We start from the raw sequence: 21,765 nt of genomic DNA, 5'->3' as shown, positions 1-21,765 counted from the left end.
GAACCCAGTCTCAGACAACCTTCTGTGGCCAGAGCAAGGAAACTTTACGTCACTGACCGAAATTTCACATACAGTTACAATGACAGAACAGTAAGTCAGCCATTAGTGAAAATGAAGATTGAACTAGCTTTCCACAAAGATTAATGTCTTCTCACTAGTGCGTATTTAACATTTTGTGAGCACCAGATGTGCAGAGAGAAAACATATGCTTTGAAAAACATGCAACACTATCAGGCAGGAGGGAGTGGCTTTAGAGGGTAACGCACAAAGGGAGGCACAAACTTTAATTATTATGCAAGTCTGCTTTCTTGCGGCATGCTGTGGCTCCACCCACTCCTCCAGGGTGTGGGCGGGGCTAAATTACACACATTGGTTTTGTCCCACCCCATACATTAACTGCCAGCCAGTGTCAACTTCCAGCTCTAATGAGGAGGAGAGAAAGGGGAGGGGGAAAGGGCAAAGGGATTAGGACTGAGAAGATAAAGAATGTGTCAGCTTTTCACAAATATACAGTGGAGTTTAATTCAGACTTTTGAAACGGATTCATTTATATCAAGAGGCTAAGCTCAGGCGTACAATCATATCCATCCTGTTCCTATAATCCCAGCTATTCTCATATGATAGGCCACTCCTTGGCCATGCTAATCGACAGATGTCAAATTGTAGTTTACAGAAACAGAACCTTCACCACCTTTACTGCAAAGAAAATAAGGCTTGGATGTGGTCTAAATGTTTTGAGGTTATTTGTTGCGCGCACATTCCTTGACCATATTTAGCATTTCCAGATCTCAGAGCAGTCTGATGCTATCACTGACTGCGCTGTAAAATATTTACTCTGAAATGCTGAAGTGGGACTTGGCGGTGCTCTTGTGAGAGGGCTTCCCTCCTGCAGACTTCAGTCCAAACCCTAACCAAACCCACCTGCATCTGGTACTCAGAACCTCCTCAGTATTTTAATGAACTGGAACACACTGGACTAGTGTAAACACATTCATGTCTGGTAGCACAGCAGGAAGACGACTGCCCAACCTTTGCCTTAATTACACAAATGTCTTCTTCTTTGAGCCAATCCTGAAGGAATGTAGAAGCCAATATTATAATTTCCCATAATGTAATAAACACAAAAATGTAATAACTTAACCTAGTCAAAAATGTAATAAAACTCCATTATTGTAAATCCCAATTACTATAACCATTACTGTAATAAAATGTCTATCAATTATGTAATACCTTATTTCATTATTGGGATTTTTTAATAGTTTTTATATTCAACATATAGTTGTTTGTTAATACCTTTATTTTGAGAGTTAAAATTTCTCAACAGATTATCTGTAACATTTTGTTGAATACATCACAGATGTTTTTTACAGTAAGCAATTCTCACCAGTGGAAAAGTTCAAAGGTCAAAACTCCAGCAATCTGACCCATACAGTCAAAACAATAATCCATAATGGGAAATGCAGAAACAAGTAAAAACAAAATACCAGGAATACAAGAGATATGCAATTAGGAATACAAGGCTTGTGAGGACAAATCCTAAATACAGGGGTGTGGTTACACACAAAAACATACACAGAAGTGCATGTGCACGCGGTGATGGGAGGAGGGGCCGGTATGCGGCATCGTCTGTCCTGGCAAGGCTGATGGGATGGTGGCAAACATATCAACACCATGTCAGAATCTGAATTAAATGAGCCCCTCCCCCCAATGTGCCCAGTCTGTTCTGATTGGTCAGCTCACCCACTATATTCTGATTGGTCAAGCGCCAGAGAAGTTCCACCCCTACACATTCCACCATCTACAGACAGACCTTTCCCTCCTGAGCAGCTGTAAACGTCAGGGTGTTTTAAATGTTAGATTACATTACATGATTTCAGTGTTTGGTCGTTTCCAAGCTGTTCACGGTCCCACGAACATACAAGTTCTCTGGCAGACCTCAGCATAACATGTGTAAAAATACCAGGGACATTAAACTTATCTAGCAGGTTAGCTATGTGGATTGTGATTATAACATTACAGCTTTGAAACATAAAACCATCTCCACACTTGAACACATCTCCACACTTAGTTAGGCTAGTAACAGGCAATGTGTATTGTTGTATGTTCATGTATTTTCTTTGTGTCTCTTAATCTATTAGTGAAACACATTCAGTATTCCAAATGAAACCTGAATGATAATCCACGTGTGGCTAATCGGGAGATTCGGGAGGATTCCCGATGGGCCGGCTCATGTCAATATCTAGCTTGGGCCGATTGGGAAGGAAAAATAATTTTGGGCTGGATGTGGACATGAAACTACCGGTCTGAAAAAGGGGCCCACTCCGGCCCTGCCACGTAGTATAATCTTTCACATACTGTAAGTGTAAATCATTAACCCCAAAGTACATTGCTGTATTTTCTATAAAGGATTCAGTGTTGACCTAGGTTGATGAGTTCTGGCCATGTGAGATGCCAGATTGTGGGACCTGCTTACTGCAGATTTAAAGAGTGAATCAACCAGGGCAGTTTTGGAGGCTTTTAACCCTAACCCAACCAGGGGCAGGTTTGGAGGCTTTTAACCCTAACCCAACCAGGGCAGGTTTGGAGGCTTTTAACCCTAACCCAAACAGGAGCAGGTTTAGAGGTTTCTGGGGTAAATGATTTAACCCTAACCGGTGATGGAACCAGTCCGCCATGTGCTTCCTAATAGAGAGCATGTCAACGGTCGAAGGTGAACCATTACTGCTGCAGTTTAAAAGCTACCTTTGCTGGCAGAAGTCTTGTGTGATGCAAATGATCGAAGCAAAACTAAATGAATGTATAAGGTCAGGCATGTCCAAACTTCCACCGGCCCCCAGCCTATGCCATAAAATCAGTAATATGCGGCACACTAGCAGATATTTTATATTGCACACAGTTTCACTTTACCAGATCTGGCCCTCATTGCAAAAAGTTTGGACACCTCTGTATTAGATGTATTAGCCACAGGACGTGTCCGCTCATTCTGCCTGGGGACGCTGGCATTCTTATTGTTTCAGGATACATTCCTGCTCCATGCCTGCTTCTCTAGGCTACATCCATCTAGACACTGCTCTCCACCTCACAGTGGGCGGGGGTGGGCGGGAGTGGGTGGGACTGAGCCAGGAGTGGGCGGGAGTGGGCCAGGAGGGGTGGCCTATGAAACTCTCATTATTTCACCCTAACGCAGCTGGGGATGAATGGCGGATGAGTGAAGTAGTGCCTCTCCACCACTCTCGCTTTGTCTACTATAGCACAAAAGCGATGCCACTAGTGACTGCGTCGGCTGCTCTGCAGTGGAGATCCTCAATATACCTGTCACAGCAGCAAAAAACATGGCTTTGGTGAGCGATGCGCATATTTTACGCTTGGAGAAAGTGGGATGGTGCTATGTTCCATATCAAGGCCCGTACAAGATACGCTGTGACCCAGGACTGGCTCTGGATTGGCTAATGGAGAATACAAATGGATGATATATTTGCATATATTAGTGGTTGATGACATACAGCACAAATCATCACTTGTCACAGTATCAAGAACTGTCAGCAAATTAGTGTCAGTGTGGCATGGAGAGTGCTAAAGCTGGCTAGCATGCTTCCAGTACTCAGACATACCCCAGCACTCGGACATACTCCAGAACTCAGTCATACTCCAGTACCCAGACATACTACAGTACTTAGACATACTGTCATACTCAGTCTAACTCAGTCATACTCCGGTGCAGTGGCCGGAGAGCTGCAAACGAGAAGCTTGAGCAGACATATGTTTGTCACCAGCCACATTTGAAAAGATGCAAGTGAAACATTATCTGTTCCCTTTTTGTACCTCTCTATCTGTATTGTTCTCTTTATCTGTCTCTGAGTCATTCTTTCTACCTATTTATGAGCATATTCTAATTTAACCATATTTATTCTGATTGGTATATTTGGAACAGGATCCAGAGGCGACAGAGCTCAGAGAGTAAGAAACCTTTATGCAGCATTGGGCACTGACATGCTCCCAAACCACCTTCTGTGATGAGCACAACAAATTAAGAGATTGTAAATGAAGAACATAATGCTAACGTTAGATATACAGCAAGAGGAAAAGTGTTAACATAACGCAGAGGCGGGAAAAGCTCCTTGGCGTGAGCTGAGTGGACTCTGTATCGGAGTGGATATTAGTCAGAAAAGGTCATAAATCACCAGTGGCAGTTCCCTTGATCTTTCCCATGGCTCAGATTGTATTGTATGGTTTCAAGGGGACAGACAAGGGCTGTAATTCAGAGTTTCACAATGTGGAAAACATATCAGCACCGTGATGTTTACAAAGCAAAAAAAAAAAAAAAAAAACGTTGCAGAACCGAAAGCAACAGCAGAGCTATGTTTGTTTTTGTTGTTGCTGTTTGTTTATTTTTGTTGTTGATTTCCATTTTCCTAGTTTCTCTAGGAGTGAAGAAGTCTTTCTGAGGGCATGCTAAAGTCCTAACACACCACTCCAGGCCTGAACATCCAGTCTGTATGGTGCTGTGTGTTCAGACAGGTCCTTAGCTAGGCTATAAACAGCAGGAGGAAGCATCAGTACCAGAGTTTGCACATGCAATACATGCACATTGGCATATTACAGTAGGATACCAATAGGCAGACCAGCACCTAGTGCATTACTGCCACAAAGGGTGTATAAATACTACAGATGTTCTACAACAGATCCAGGCTGTGTGGGTGCTGTGGGGGACCTCTGTGTGAAGGGGGGGGGGGGGGGGGGGCAAGAGAGAGATGAAGTCAAAGAGGTGAATGAGAGGAAGAGAGTGATTAAGCATGGAGATGTTCCATATAATAGCACATATAATTGCGGCTCCCACAGGTTTAAAACACAGCCGACCAAGTTCCTCTCAGCGTGTTTCAGAGGGAGGTGTTTGTACTGGTTCAGAGGGAGATGTCTATACTGGTTCAGAGGGAGGTGTCTGTACTGGTTCAGAGGGAGGTGTCTGTTCTGGTTCAGAGGGAGGTGTGGGAGGTGTCTATTAGGGGTGCGGGTAATTTTCGATTGTTAGATGCATCTCGATGTGCAACGTGGACGATTCAGAATCGATTCACAAATGACAGCAATCGATTGTCTAGACGTTAGCTGCGCACATAACAAAGACGCAAGAAGAGCGGCAAATCCAGCCGACACTAACTTACTGAAGCCTGGTTTTATACTTGCGAGGGTCCGCACGGCGAAAATGACGTAATCGCGGTGACTTCGCCCGTGCGCGAGGGTCTCGCGCGCTGTCGATTCGCGAGGTCGTGCACCTCTCGAGTTTTGTAACTTCGCGCGCGCCGCGCCTCAGCGCAATGAACAAAGTCATGTTTGCAGGGTTCATACACCTTTTACAAGGTGAAATTCAAGCACTTGTACGTCACTTTCAAGGTCCATTTCTATAGGCTATTTCCCAGCACGTTAAACTTAATTAAGTTAAATATTTATACATGTACTCGAAATGATTCGAAATAATTCGCTTTTTTTATCACATTATTGTTTTAAGTCAGCTGCTAGCACATCATTCTACTCTTGTGTGGAAGCTGTGGTTTTGGTACCACATATTTGTTTGTTGTTTGCACATGTTGGTTAAGAGTTGGCATTTGCTGAAATCTGTTAATTTACTGCAAACATGCTGCTACAGGTGCACTTTTTCAGTTTGTATTTCTTTGTTCAGTTCTCTGGAGTGTGGCCTTGTACTTGCCATATTGCTTTCGTTTGATTAAATATAAAATAAAATGGGAGTTTTAAAATGGAAATAAAATTGAAGTTAATTCATCATGGATTGCTACTACCAAGATGCATCAATAATCGTTTTATAATCGAATTGCAGACCTCTGAATCGTAATCGAATCGAATCGTAGAGTGCTTGGAGATTCCCACCCCTAGTGTCTGTTCTGGTTCAGTGGGAGGTGTGTGTACTGGTTCAGAGGGAGGTGTGTGTACTGGTTCAGAGGGAGGTGTTTGTACTGGTTCAGAGGGAGATGTCTATACTGGTTCAGAGGGAGGTGTCTGTACTGGTTCAGAGGGAGGTGTCTGTTCTGGTTCAGAGGGAGGTGTGGGAGGTGTCTATTAGGGGTGCGGGTAATTTTCGATTGTTAGATGCATCTCGATGCGCAACGTGGACGATTCAGAATCGATTCACAAATGACAACAATCGATTGTCTAGACGTTAGCTGCGCACATAACAAAGACGCAAGAAGAGCGGCAAATCCAGCCGACACTAACTTACTGAAGCCTGGTTTTATACTTGCGAGGGTCCGCACGGCGAAAATGACGTAATCGCGGTCACTTCGCCCGTGCGCGAGGGTCTCGCGCGCTGTCGATTCGCGAGGTCGTGCACCTCTCGAGTTTTGTAACTTCGCGCGCGCCGCGCCTCAGCGCAATGAACAAAGTCATGTTTGCAGGGTTCATACACCTTTTACAAGGTGAAATTCAAGCACTTGTACGTCACTTTCAAGGTCCATTTCTATAGGCTATTTCCCAGCACGTTAAACTTAATTAAGTTAAATATTTATACATGTACTCGAAATGATTCGAAATAATTCGCTTTTTTTATCACATTATTGTTTTAAGTCAGCTGCTAGCACATCATTCTACTCTTGTGTGGAAGCTGTGGTTTTGGTACCACATATTTGTTTGTTGTTTGCACATGTTGGTTAAGAGTTGGCATTTGCTGAAATCTGTTAATTTACTGCAAACATGCTGCTACAGGTGCACTTTTTCAGTTTGTATTTCTTTGTTCAGTTCTCTGGAGTGTGGCCTTGTACTTGCCATATTGCTTTCGTTTGATTAAATATAAAATAAAATGGGAGTTTTAAAATGGAAATAAAATTGAAGTTAATTCATCATGGATTGCTACTACCAAGATGCATCAATAATCGTTTTATAATCGAATTGCAGACCTCTGAATCGTAATCGAATCGAATCGTAGAGTGCTTGGAGATTCCCACCCCTAGTGTCTGTTCTGGTTCAGTGGGAGGTGTGTGTACTGGTTCAGAGGGAGGTGTGTGTACTGGTTCAGAGGGAGGTGTGTGTACTGGTTCAGAGGGAGGTGTGTGTACTGGTTCAGAGGAAGGTGTGTGTATTGGTTCAGAGGGAGGTGTCTGTTCTGGTTCAGATGGAGGTGTCTGTACTGGTTCAAACGGAGGTGTGTGTACTGGTTCAGAGGGAGGTGTGTGTACTGGTTCAGAGGGAGGTGTGTGTACTGGTTCAGAGGGAGGTGTGTGTACTGGTTCAGAGGGAGGTGTGTGTACTGGTTTAGAGGGAGGTGTGTGTACTGGTTCAGTGGGAGGTGTGTGTACTGGTTCAGAGGGAGGTGTGTGTACTGGTTCAGAGGGAGGTGTGTGTACTGGTTCAGAGGGAGGTGTCTGTACTGGTTCAGAGGGAGGTGTGTGTACTGGTTCAGAGGGAGGTGTGTGTACTGGTTCAGAGGGAGGTGTCTGTACTGGTTCAGAGGGAGGTGTGTGTACTGGTTCAGAGGGAGGTGTCTGTACTGGTTCAGAGGGAGGTGTCTGTACTGGTTCAGAGGAAGGTGTCTGTACTGGTTCAGTGCAATCTGGCTCTCCATTGGATCCAGCCTACTCTCCTGCCAGAAACAAGGGTCAGAGGATTGGGTGGAGCTGAACCTCCCAGCCAAGCTAAATGAGTGCGCAGACACACAGACACGCACGCAGACACACACACACACACACACACACACACACACACACACACACACACACACACACACACACACACACACACACACACACCTTCCAGCACTTGCCACACTTACAAGTTGTCTCTTTTTTGTAACACCTATCCATTTAAAGTTGATTAAAAACATATACACAGCTGCACAGCTCAAAAACATACAGACTCAAAGAAAGATCCTCTCATTCATAAGACATATTCCACATCCACAAAGGGTCACTTTCTTTGTAAGCCCTGCCCATTTAGTCTTTACTAAATAATGCAAATGCCCCTACACACACACACACACACACACACACACACACACACACTCAGAGAGACCGCAGTCTCTGCAGTCCAGTGAGATCATCCCTTTTCTATGTTATCCCATTTCAAAGGTGTAGTTTCTTGCAGTGTCCCCGCCTGCGCAAGGTTAACGTAACACCACACCTGAGTGTATCTGTCTGCACAAAGGACACCACCCACCATAGGAGCAGAAGCATCACAGTGCTCATATCTTCTGGACCGCTGGACAGAGGGTCCAGAGTGACATCAGTTCCTGCACTGGAACAAGAGTCTTTGTGCTGTGACACTTGTAGAATACGAGGCCCTTTAGTACTTTGGTCTGCCACATGCCACAGAGGATGGTTACTTCCTTAAACCAGCAGACCTAAACATGCTACGAATCCAAATGGCTAACAACATATCATATTTTAATATAAACACTAGATTTTGTAACTGAACCTCATGTTTAAAAGTATTCCTTGTCTGACAAATTCCTGCTTCATTCTTTCTATTTGTTCAGCTTTGGATCTGCATAAGGAAGAACAAAGCTGAAGGGACTAAGACAAATAATATAAAAATATCACCAGTGTGTGTGTGTGTCTGTGTGTGTCCATATTGTTTCTGGGCAACCATTCGATATGACATCACCGGCCCTTCCCTGTCACCTCTGATTCAAACCAGATACTCGTCCCTACACACAGCCCTTACACACAAAACCGGATTCCCATCCTTAGACACAAACCAAATCCTCATCCTTATATTCAAACCAGATCCCCATCTTTACACACAAACCAGATCCCCTTCCTTACACATAGCCCTAACACACAAATCAGATTCCCATCCATACACACAACCCAGATTCCCATTCTTACACACAAACCAAATCTTTGTCCTTACACACAGCCCTTACACACAAACTAGATCCCCTTCCTTACACACAGACTTTACATACAATCCAGATCCCTTTCCTAAGTCCTTGATTTAAAAAGTGAAGGAATTCCTCTGATTCACCCCCCCCAAAAATGAGCATTTAGTAACTATGTATGCACATTTTGTTATCGATATTTTGTTTGTTAAGAATTTCACAAAGCCCTAAGTAAACCTACCTCTCAAATAATACTTTATTTCGAAGTTGATTTAGACAGATAGAGAATCTGGTATAATATTCCTAACAACACCACTACCCTATAGAGCGGCATCAGATTTCTCTGTAGAGATGGGTTCTCTTTAGGAATTGAGTTCCTGCATGAATTCAGTCTAGGACACTGAGGGTTATTTTTGTGCTGAAATAGGAAATGTAAGGACTTTGATCTGGGTCTTTGCCTGTGTTTTACAGCACACATGAAGTGGATCAACGCTGCTCATTACAAATGTTCAGCTCCATCCTCCTGTTCTGCATTCTGCATGTGCACATTAAGTTCTGGATGTGCCTTCCATACGATGCTGTTCTCAGCTGCCTCAGACATCGCGTACAAATGCCGCATCTGCTTAAGACACTGCAGACAAGTGCTGTTATAAAAGTGGCTTCCACTTCTCTAATGTTAGTTAAATGCATTCGTGCAGATTTAAGCAGAACTCAATAGTAGATCTTAACATGTTATCTTTAGTAAATACCGGTATATATAATGTCTTGAAATTTAGATTGTATTCACGTTCACGCTCAGGCTCAACAATCCCACTGTGTATAAACCCATGCATTTCCGCAAGTGAACTAGAAAGACTATTATTTGAACATTTACCCTTGTTGCCAAAAACAAACAGTCTCAGTTCGTCTTCCGTCCGTCCCACCAAAGTGACACATTTCTGCAGAATTTCCCCAGTGCTGGTGATGTGACCGTATCGGGGTGACGTGTGCGTGATTCGCAGGCTGGCCAAGGCCGAGCGTGGAGGTGAGTTCGGGTCCCGCACCAGTGTCCCAGTGAGAGGCAGGAAGAGGTGGCAGGTACAACGGCACAGCCGTGTCTGCACAGCTCGGTAGCACCGAGTGCCCCCGCCACACTGCCCAGGACACCCGCACCATCTGACCTCAGCTCTATGGTTTGTCATGGGATGGTGTCGAGCGGTTTGTCAGGGCCACAAGGTTGGCTTGGCATCATGTTCTCTCTGCATGTGCTGTAAGAGGAAAAGTGCACTAAAGATCACTGTTGCAGACGGCGGGGGTTTAAGGGTGACAGCCTGCTGGAAAGTATTTTCCCATAGGTATAGTGAACAACATCATATCTTCCACTACCAGTTCATGGGATCTCTCTCTCTCTCTCTCTCTCTCTCTCTCTCTCTCTCTCTCTCTCTCTCTCTCTCTCTCTCTCTGTGTATGTGTGTGTGTGTGTGTGTGTGTGTGTGTGTGTGTGTGTGTGTGTGTGTGTGTGTGTGTGTGTGTGTGTGTGTGAATCTACAGGAGGGGGGTGCTCTGGCTTCCTGCTTAGAGGCAGGAAGTGACCAGTTGGCCACTGTGTCTCCAGAGCTTTTAGACTGTTTTCCTGCATTTCAGTATACTGAGCCCCGAGGTTCAGCAATGACCCACCTAAGACTTTACAGACACAGCAACACAGTGTATTGTATTATGTTGTATCATACTGTACGAAATCACATTTACTTTGCAACTACCCACACAAACACTAGCACCCACGCACATCACATGGCCCAAGTGTGTCCTCTCCTGGACCACATTCTTGGAGTGCTGGAATGTGAATCAGTTATGCTTGACTGGTCAAACAGTGTGGACGGAGCAGACCAATTCCAGACCAGTCCTCTTACACACTGGGCGCCCGTGATGACCCTATACCTTTGAACAGCCTATCCACCTAAGATTTGTAATGTCCCATCCAAGCTCAAGAAGAACACGAGATGAAGAGCGATGATGTAATGTCAGTGCCAGGGCCTTGATGAGGGTGCTGACAGAGATGAGCACTTCTCTCTCCCTTCCACACGCACGTCCAGATGAACAATGCCACCTGACACAGCGAGGAACACAGCGAGAAGGCTTGGCCACATGTCACTGTCCATCTCAAAGACCTGCAGGGCAACACCTGGTGTCATTCAAGGAGAACCTACCAAACTTGCCTTTTATATCCCTGAAGACACAAACACAAATCCTTTGTTGTAGCTCTTTAAGTTCAACCAAATCTGTGTAATGCTTAAATTTCAACCACCTAAATTGCAGCCACTGTACAACACATAGTAGTTTACTACATAATGATCTTGGTAGTCCCAATGCAGAATGTGAAGAAAGTGTCATACATTCCCGTGAACCATCTAGGAGAAAACAGTTCTAAAGAAACTGACCCTTGATCTCAGAGAGCACATGTCATTACAAAGAAATATATATACAATTCTCGAGTGTCTGACAAATGAAAAAGTAAAATATTTATGCAGACAAATGGTTTAGAACATCTTAAATTTTGAGCAACAATGTGTGTGCTCTGTATATATGTTAGGTCATACCAGTACTCAGCTGGAAGACTCCCAGTGTAACCAGAGTCCACAGTTTGTTTTTCCTTTGCAGAGAATGTTGAGTGTCTCTGCTAAGGAAATTGTACCAACGTGTTATTTCTGTTGTCATACTTGTTTGGTGTACTATGCCGAGGGTAAAATATACATCGAACTTTTTGATATTTAGTTTCATATTTACTGATTTAAAACTATCCCGAATTCTTCCTTGGTTAAATGCTTATTTGTGTCATTACAGATTTACATTCCATTTTTTAAATAAAAAACAAATAAAGGGGGAAATGGAATACTGTCATAGAAAAGCAACACTCGGTCCAAATAACCGAACCGCTCACGTGAACGGACCGGCGCGAAGCCTTCTAAAAATCACGGGACTTCAATCGGTGGTCTCGTCTGCTCTGTCTGTGCACGAAATGTACTGACGCGTATGTCTTATACGCGAAATGCCTGACGCGTATGTCTTATTATTTATTCCGTGTATTATTATTATGATGGCTAAGGAAGGTCTGCCGTTATATGACCGTTCCCCGAACACTCCTCCTCTGTGCAGTTCCGACATCCTCACACACAGCGCGCAGAGCCACAGACGGCTCGCAGGACCCGAGGCGAACCGAGCCACCTCCGCGCTGTACCGCACGGCATTCCTATCCTCCGCGTTTCCCTCGGATTAAAACATGAGCCTCCTTCAAAAAAATGAAAAGAATATGAACAACCTGAAGACCAAACGACGTACCATACATGTTTAATTCTGCGCTCGGTGCGTGTTCCACTGACCCATATCGGAACTGGCGTGATACCACGGGATGAAATAAATATTCACTACCTCCATTCCACGATTGGGTTTACAACACAAGGCCTTTAATTTCCAGAGTGACAAACACCGACTGTAAATGTGCTGATCCAACCTGCGCGCTGTGTGCGGGTCAGCTACTCTACCTGCGTGGGTTCGTCTACCTGGACCCGAGAAACGCCCGCACGCGTGTCCACACCAATGCGCAACTACACTTACGCTTGCGGAATGAGGTACTGTCGGACAGTACGTGGACCCAACAATAACTGTAGAGATATTCAATGCCTTACCATACAAATACGAGGAGTTGATCCAGCGCGGGTGTTGGACGGTCCGGTGAGCGGCGGCTGGAGCGGGCTGGGCGGGACTTCTGAACGGAGTTGCTGTTTGAACGGAGAGGGGCGAGTTGATCCGCAGATGAGTCCTCTGTCAGCGTTCACTCTTTTCTCCGGGGCTTTCTGCTCCAGGGAGAGGGCGCCGCCTGGCGAGTCTCTCTGAAATGACATGCGCCGGGCGACGGAGCCCAGGTCGCGATATACGGGACACGAGTCCTGCCGGCACCAGCACTGGACACACTTAATGTGGTTAATGGCAGTACACTTGATGAACAAGGGGTGAATGTTTGTATTTTGTAAGTTTTATTTTTCAAACTAGGAACATTATTGTTGTTATTGATGTTGTTAAAGATAATAATGACAATAATAATGGTCATATATAGTCATATTATAAAAGTCATATTAAAAAAATCACGTGGATTGGGCTGCGTAGATTTGCTACGAAAGTGTGGATTCAAGTGCTGTAGTGTTCATTTCAAATTAATAACTAAAATAAGCGCCACCTGTTGGACTGTTTTAGTATTGATTTACATAAACGTTTCAGGAAATTACAGTACAAAGATAAAGTACACAACTATCGGAAAGCACGTCAACACGACACGTGTTCTCTCAGTCGTCGTGGTACCAGTTCGCGCCTCGTCACGTACCTGCTACATGTGATCGGTCTATTCCCATTATGATTTTTGATCATGGAGCCCTTTGGACCAGCAGATGCATTAGTAGAAACTCCCTCCAAAATACTAACTCGTATTATTTTGACAAAACGGAAACAATTTATGCTAAACATATATATTTACATTTCTATAAATTGTTCTGACTGCTTAAAAAAGAAATTATCAAAACTTAGAGATCACAGAGCAAAACAGTGTTATTAGATGTATCTACAAATCCATTATCTATATGTGAAACCTTCCAAAAAGGAACATCACTCATATGAGTGAGCCACATAAACCGTGTGCTAGAGCATATTTTATTTTTCAAAGTCAGTTCCTTTTATTATGGTTTTGGTGTGCACCATAAATCCCATGACAACAGCAGCTGTTCACTGACCAAAGGTTCAATGATTTTATTGCACAGGATTGGGGATGGGAGTGTTTCCTATGGCACTGATCTGAAGTCAGTTTTCATGTACCAGGTCTTGCTTTTACCAGTAGTAAGTGAACCCTAGAACTGATTTCAGGACTGAAGAGCGGGGCACTATCAATGCCCATTTTTTATGACCCCACTTCTCTGTCTCTTCTCCACCCTGTATTTCCTTCTCTGGGAATCACAGCGTCTTTTTTGGTTGTGTTCGGCTGGCTGACAAACGGTTGTGAGATCGGAAACGTGTGATCGGTCACGGAGAGAATCGCACGGGCGCTTTGGGGCCGATTGGGATCATCGACGAGCACACGGCGTAAACATGCCGTCCGCCAAGAAGGTGATATACTTCCTCTCCAGCGCTATTCTGAGTATGGGCGGTGTGGCCATCCTCGGCTATGGCATGTCGGCGTACTGGTCAGAGTCTTCTCTGGCGTGTTCCCCTTTAAACAGTACCAGTGCCAGTGGCTTGGTCACCTTCCAGATGGGCCTGTTTAACGGTAGCGAGGTGAAAGTGGCCTGTCCCAGGTTTGACTCTAAAGACAAGGTCACGGGTAAGATACTGTCTGTTCTCTACAGAGGTGTTTTATGATTGTGATTACTGTGAGAAAATCAATCTGTATATAAATGTCTTCTATATGAAATAGACACTACTAAATTCTACTAAACCAATATGGTTACTTTAAAGACAAGGAGACAAATAAAATAATATGAAATTATTATTTATGACAAATGATGCTTCACAAGGAAGTAATAAGCCTGTTGTCTTATTTGGAATGATCATGTTTAAAGGTTGAACTGAAATACATTGAAATGCATGACATAGAATAGGGGGGTGTGTATTTTAAAACACAATTTGTATATATATTTTTTATTCATGTAATTCCATATACATTTTCACAAATTCACTCAAATAATTTTTCACTTAAAGGTATTTATTTTACTCGGTAAATATTCATAAGTGAGACGAGATTATTCATTGCAGTCGTGGATCATCTTTGTTTAAAATCAAGGGACTCATCAGAGAGAGTGAATTGAATGGTGTTGCATTGTTATGTTTAATCTTAATTATTGTGTTAAAATGCTCTCGTTTCCAGTGTTTGACAAGATGGGGGAGATCGGGGGCGCTGCATTAGCTCTGCATGCCCTTGTGCTCTGTCTCCTGATAATAGCTCTGGTGGGGTCTGCAGGAAGTATCCTCATCACTCTCTTCAACACTGTCAGTAACCCCTATGAGACCTACATGGGGCCCATTGGACTGTTCTTCTGCAGTGGATTAAGTGGTATGACATCATACTCTTATTCTAGATTAACCTCAGCTTTCAAGAGCAGAAACACTTCAACATGAACCTTACTAGTTCTTATAAAATTGTTGAGATCATTGATGTACACTCAGTTGAGAATGGTTTTAATTTAGAGTTCTATTTCTATATTTCAAGATTTCAAAAGTCCAAACATCAAATTCATTTACTATCCTCAGTCTGAAACTTGTTCGAAACAATACATAACCATTCAAGTAATGCTGAATTCCATAATATTCTAATATTAATATTAGATAGTGAATAGTAGTGAATAGTGAATATTCTAATGTAAGCATGTGTAAATTCAGGCTGGATTGATTAGGAAGCCAGTTGTGACACTAATTTACACCCAACCTTGTGTGTGTGTGTGTGTGTGTGTGTGTGTGTGTGTGTGCAGCATCGTCGGCATTCCTGGCATTGCTGCTGTACTTAGCAAACATGTTAGCGGTGAACGTAGCACAGAGGATGGCTCAGTTGGATCCGGAGGTGAAGGTTTCAGACGAGAAGGTGACGTTCCTCATCGGCTTCTACCTGGTACTGCCATACATCGCTGTCAGTCTGCTGACCATCCTGCTGGTCTACATGTATGTGCATGCGGCCTACACACAGCGGCGTGAGCAGGAGAAACCCACAGAGGACGCACCCAAGGACATCATGATGTATTAACATCTCAGGCCTCCGCCCACGGGGCTGTGGTTGGCATCATCAGAGCGATGCTGTCATGGTACAATGATCTGGTGGGAGGAGACTTTAAGTGGAAATATTAGTGACACAGTGTATTTATGGCTTGTTTACCTGCAATGACGCCAAAGGACTTACCATACTTTGGCTTTAACAAAATTGCAAGTATTGGATGACAAAGAGATTTTTATTGTTGACTTGAGTGTATGTAGTGATTGGTCCCATGTTTATATGTATTATGATTTTATTTTTATATAACCCTTCCACTTTGAAAAACCAGAGGACGCTTACCTGTGGAAGTCTAGCAGTGGCTTTAAAGTAATGGCATCAATCCTTCAAAAGGCAACTTCCACTGTTAAGACAATAATCTAGAAGTTAAAACAACGTAGCTGGATTAACCTTTTCTGCTGGAATCATTAGTCTTTCCTCCAAAGATCCAGGAACCATGTCTTGATATGGCATGGCAGCCTGGGCTAATTCAGGAACCAGCAGATTCCATATTGAAATCTAGAACCCTCTGGAAGGAGGGCAAACTGGGCTGTGGCTGGATCTTCTAGTAGGACAATGATTCAATTAGAGGTTCCATTATCCCTGATTCCATGAATCTGAGTTTTGGCCACACCCCATGGGAATCCCTTAGGCTGAGCTGATATGGAATTATCTAGATATGATATGAGCATATATCCTGGACTTATTTTGTGTACTCTGGCTCATCAAGAGGTGTAGGAGAATGTCCAGGGCCGTTATCTTGGCAGGGAAGGAGCAGTAAAAGTTCTAAACATAGCACAGGCGATAAATGGGCAATATGTGTGTTTTTTGCTCGCTTCATTTTCTGAACTATAAAGTAATGTAATTCACTCATAGTCCTAAGCATTAAAAAAATAAAATAAATAAAATCTTATCCAATTTGTTTTGTTCATAACTATTTAACAAATGAAACATAGTTGAGTACTGTAATCTGCCACTTGTTTCTGAATTGAGCTGTAAGAGAGCAGATGCAGACAGATGATTGTAACCAGGAGCATAAACTGAATCATTAGGAAAATCCAGAACCAGTGCAGAGAGCAGGCAGAGGAACTAATAGACAATCCAAAGAGGGCAGAGAGGGAGGTGGAGGAACAGCAAACGGAAGGTACACAGAATATCCACTGACAGAGAATTCTGGGGAATATAGTCCCTCGTAGAATTTAGCGATGTGACACAAGCAGACTGATTCCAGCAGATCTTCCTTCAAAGAACCGCAGTTATGTATCAACTTACAGTGTAAAGTCCAGAACTGGTTTCCTCTAAAACCGTGTCTGTAAATATTCACCTGCATGAATGAATATAAATTGTAATTCAAAATAATGATAAACTTTAAGGATGGGTGTAGGTTATAGCAGCTGAGTAGATGATACCAATATGATACCAATGGTAGATTCTGGTTTAGTGCCAAAGTTATTATTATTTTTTTTGAACACTTAAGCACTTAGTAACAGGACCCTGAATTGCACCTTTGCGGCCACCAGGTGGCAGGAGTATCTCTTTTTTTGTGTACAACTGCCTGCTTGATCTACATTCAGAAAATGGAGAATACACAGTGTAAGTGTTTCTTTGAGGCCCGTGAGATGTTTCACATTTACACTCTGTCCCATTTCCCAACATGTCTGAAGCAAACAGCTAAGCACATCGAATACGTGAGAATGGCACTGGGAGCTGCGTGCTAGCGAAAGTGTTGACTGGCTCTCATGAAGATTGGATGGAGAAACATGTACAGAAGCCAGAACAATAAATAAATAAATAAATAAATAAAAAATACAAAAAACAAGATGGAGCTGTGATATTCTAAAGAGGTAAAATGAATGAGTACTGTAGGCTTCACTGATAGGAAAAAGTGACAGATTCTCTGCTAGTATATAAATACTCTAATCAGCCTGGATCCTGTTTGCCAAACACTTGGTAGTGTTAAGATCATCGTAAGTGAGAGTGAGTGTTTGGTATTATACTTGCTCTTATCATCATGTTGCAATGAATTGGGGAAACCCAGCCTAGATAATAAATGCTACTGGTTGACAGTGACACTAGCGCAGACCAAACAGTAGGAACTTTAATATATAAGTTAATGCAATGTCAGTACTCTTGGCTAACCAGTCATTTTACCTCTCAGTGGTGGGTTAGCATTGAAAAACATAAAACAATACTAACTAGCTTTTTGAAAAATATATTTGTCTACTGCAGCTAAAAGACAGAAGGACAGATCAGAACTATAATTGTCAATAACAGCTAGCATAGATCAGACGCAAGAAGGACTTTACTGAACTGATACTCAAATGTGTTTGTTTTTGGGTTTTTTTTGGAAATAATTAGATGAACATGCGTTTATGAAATAATTTCAACTTTCAAGCTTATTTTCAGTAATACAAAATATAGCATTGCAATTCTGTCTGTGTGTTTGTGTGTGCATGTGTGTACACTCATCGACCACTTTATTAGGTACACCTGTCCAACTGCTCATTAACGTAAATTTTGAATCAGCCAATCATATGGCAGCAACTCATGGCAAGACGATCTGCTGCGGTTCAAATTGAGCATCAGAATAGCGAAGAAAGGTGATTTAAGTGACTTTGAACATGGCATGGTTGTTGGTGCCAGACGGGCTGGTCTGAATATTTCATTATGTCATTACAACCGAGGCATGTAGAAGAGCATCTCTGAACGCACAACACATCGAACCTTCACGCGGATGGGCTACAGCAGCAGAAGTCCACACTGGGTGCCACTCCTGTGGAAACCAAAATTGGACAATAGAAGATTGAAAAAACGTCGCCTGGTCTGATGAGTATCAATTTCTGCTGCAACATTAGGAACGTAGAATCAAAATTAGGTGTCAACAACATGAAAGCCTGCCTTGTATCAACGGTTCATGCTGGTGGTGGTGGTGCAATGGTGTGGGGGATATTTTCCTGGCACACTTTGGGCCCATTAGTACCAATTGATCATCGTGTCAATGCCACAGCCTACCTGAGTATTGTTGCTGACCTTTATGACCACAGTGTACCCATCTTCTGATGGCTACTTCCAGCAGGATAACTCGCCATGTCTTAAAGCGTCAATCATCTCAGACTGGTTTCTTGAACACGACAATGAGTTAACTGTACTCTAATGGCCTCCACAGTTACCAGATCTCAATCCATTAGAGCACCTTTGGGATGTGGTGGAACTGGAGATTTGCATCATAGATGTGCAGCCGGCAAATCTGTAGTAACTGTGTGATGTTATCATGTGAATATGGACCAGACTCTCTGAGGTTTCCAGTACCTTGTTGAATCTATGCTACAAAGAATTAAGGCAGTTCTGAAGGCAATAAGGGGTCCAACTCAGTACTAGCAAGGTATACCTAATAAAGTGACTGATGAGTGTATTTTCATATGTGTGTATGCATGAAGAAGTGCGGGTATGTAGGTGTGTGTGTGTGTGTGCATGTGTGTGCGCGTGAGTGAGAGAAAAACTGCACTAGGGCATTTTTCCTCCCCACGCTATGACCCATAACTTCATCACTTACAAACCACTCACTGCTGTCTAAGGTCTCTCTCTCTCTCTCTCTTACACACACACACACACACGGCGCATGTATCTATTTGCACAGCAGCTGTAAGGAATCTGTAAGAGAAAGGTTAAAAAAACAGGAGGAATATCATTGTAGGTGTCTTTATGCTACAAATGCAATTTGTCTGTTTTGATCTGTGTTTATGATCTTGAAGGACATTGAGACAAATACAATTGCTTCAGTTTCTCCACTGTTGTATATTTCCTATTCTAAACCCACAAACATAAAAAATCCGATCAGTTTGTAAATGGCAACTTTGACCACAATGAGGTTAGTAATAGCACCAGCATATTAAAATCAGGTTGGAATCACCTTATTGTGAGAGAAACATTAATTAGGGAAATATCGGGACATTCCCCTTAGTCAACAGCAGGTAAGATGCTGGATTTTCCATAACTCTCATGGTTCATAGACCACTGTGATGGTGGAGGTGGAGAGGGGCACCTTACACACTATTCCGTAAGAAAGATACTGATACTTCCAGGAAACTGAGTCCACTAAAGACTCGTATTATGCGCATCAGAACTATAAGTAAGTAAGTAAGTAAGTAAATTTTTATTTATAAAGCGCTTTTTTGAGCCAGTGCTCCAAAGTGCTGTACAAGAACCACTCCTAATATCCATAAAAACACATGAAAGATAAAAAGACCAAAAAGATACATTAAGAACAGGAACATCCCCACACAACATAAAACAAACACAGAATTACATATAAGATGTCCCACATATATACTACAAACGCTAATTACTTAAAAAGGCCTGTGAGTAAAAGTGGGTTTTTAACAATTTCTTAAAAGAAGATGTAGAATCTGCGCATCTGATATTGAGAGGAAGACAATTCCATAGTTTAGGAGCATAAACAGCAAAAGCACAGTCCCCCTTTCACTTACATTTAGTTCTTGGAACCGTCAGAAACCCTTGGTCTGTTGATCTCAACGACCTTGACCCACCATAGGGAACTAAGAGCTCAGAGATGTATTCCGGCGCCTCACCATGCAACGCCTTATAGGTTAAAACCAGAACTTTAAAATCCACCCTGAACTTCACTGGTAACCAGTGAAGGGAGGCTAACACAGGAGTGATGTGTTCCCTGCGCCTTGTGCTAGTTAAAAGACGGGCAGCTGCATTCTGCACCAGCTGAAGCTTTGCTAAGGCTTTTTGACTGAGGCAAGAGTACAAAGCATTGCAATAATCTAATCTAGATGAGATAAAAGTATGTACCACTTTCTTCAGATCATTAGCCGATAAAATATGCTTAATTTTTGCAATGTTCCTCAGCTGATAAAAACATACCTGAGTCAGCTTTTTAATGTGTTCCGTAAACTGTAATTGTGGATCAAAGATAACACCTAAATTTCGAGGGAGATCATTAATTTTCGAGCTGAGCGTACCAAGCGCCACCTGCACCTGCACCCTGCACACCTAGAGAATTTCTCTGATCCCACAACCAAAACCTCCGATTTGTCTTGGTTCAACTTAAGAAAGTTGCAGTTCATCCAATTATTAATGGCCTCTAAGCACTCTGTTAAATTCTCTAATTTATTAGAGTCTTTTTTGTTAAAAGAAAAATACAGCTGAGTATCATCAGCATAAAAATGAAAAGAAATACCAAAATGTCTAATTAAAACTCCAAGGGGAAGCATATATAAAGAGAATAAAATTGGTCCGAGAAAATTTTCTGTTTGTCAGGTATGAGGATAACCAGTCGTATGCAGAACCTGATATGCCAGCCCATTCAGACAGACGCCTTTTTAAAATGACATGGTCCACCGTATCAAAAGCAGCACTCAGATCAAGCAACACCAGAATAGACACTTCTCCAGCATCCGAATTCATCAGCAGATCATTAACCACCCTTACAAGTGCTGTTTCAGTGCTATATTTCTTGCGAAAGCCTGACTGGAATTTTTCAAAGATATTATTTGTCTCCAGAGCCTGAATAAGTTGATCTGAGACCCTTCTCCAGAACTTTCGCCATAAAGCACAGTTTAGAAATTGGTCTGTAACTGGAGCAAACATTGGGGTCAAGGCCCTGTTTCTTAAGAATAGGTTGAACACTCGCAACTTTAAAACAATCAGGGACATGCCCAGAGCTAAGAGAAAAATTAACCAAATTTAACAGATACGGACCCAGAGAATCTAAAATGTTTTTAAGAAATCTAGGAGGAAGAATGTCAAGTGGGCTAGAGGAGGGGTGCATGTACTGCACAGTCTCTGTTAATTCCCCTAGTGAGATTAGTGTAAACTGAGACAAAACATCACTATTTGAGCAGACAGGAGAAATATGCATGCACATAGCTGATAGGGGAATATCCGCTCTGATGTTAGTGATTTTATCTGTAAAATATTTTAGAAACTGTTCACAGCTGATCACTGACGGATGTGTTTCTACAGTTGAGCCATTCAGAAGAGAGTCTATTTTAGAAAATAAATACCTTGGATTCTGCTTATTTGACATAATTAAATCACTAAAGTAAGCAGCTCTTGCATCCCTGACCCTTTTATTAAATTGAATCAACAAATCCTTCATATAAAGGAAATGAACCTGAACCTGAGACTGCTTCCATTTACGTTCTGCCTGTCTAAACTT

General features: G+C 42.6%; 2 protein-coding genes across 7 annotated transcripts in view; one reads left to right on the top strand and one right to left on the bottom strand.

Moving 5' to 3' along the window:
* The window catches only part of ptprea (protein tyrosine phosphatase receptor type Ea), a 59,249-nt gene extending 46,630 nt beyond the window's left edge, over positions 1-12,619 (bottom strand). Inside the window, exon 1 of one of the 2 annotated variants that reach the window (XM_077000008.1) lies at positions 12,484-12,619. The gene's annotated coding sequence lies outside the window, so the exon portion shown is untranslated. The remainder of the gene's footprint in view (positions 1-12,483) is intronic. The other variant, XM_077000007.1, reaches the window with a different exon arrangement.
* clrn3 (clarin 3) lies at positions 11,944-16,491 on the top strand. Of its 5 annotated transcripts, none has more exons than XM_077000014.1 (4): positions 11,944-12,426; positions 13,802-14,162; positions 14,706-14,891; positions 15,307-16,491. In XM_077000014.1, exons 2-4 carry the CDS (start codon positions 13,931-13,933, stop codon positions 15,573-15,575), a joined length of 687 nt encoding a protein of 228 aa, XP_076856129.1. In that variant the 5' UTR covers positions 11,944-12,426; positions 13,802-13,930; the 3' UTR covers positions 15,576-16,491. The 5 variants fall into 5 exon arrangements, with proteins under 5 accessions (XP_076856129.1, XP_076856126.1, XP_076856127.1 ...); XM_077000011.1 differs by lacking the exon at positions 11,944-12,426 and adding an exon at positions 12,684-12,824; XM_077000012.1 differs by lacking the exon at positions 11,944-12,426 and adding an exon at positions 12,688-12,807.
* The last annotated feature ends 5,274 nt before the right edge of the window (positions 16,492-21,765 follow it).

This window comes from Brachyhypopomus gauderio, chromosome 3 (assembly GCF_052324685.1).
Source record: "Brachyhypopomus gauderio isolate BG-103 chromosome 3, BGAUD_0.2, whole genome shotgun sequence".
NCBI classification, from domain to species: domain Eukaryota; kingdom Metazoa; phylum Chordata; class Actinopteri; order Gymnotiformes; family Hypopomidae; genus Brachyhypopomus; species Brachyhypopomus gauderio.
This window is presented reverse-complemented; position numbering and strand designations above follow the sequence as displayed.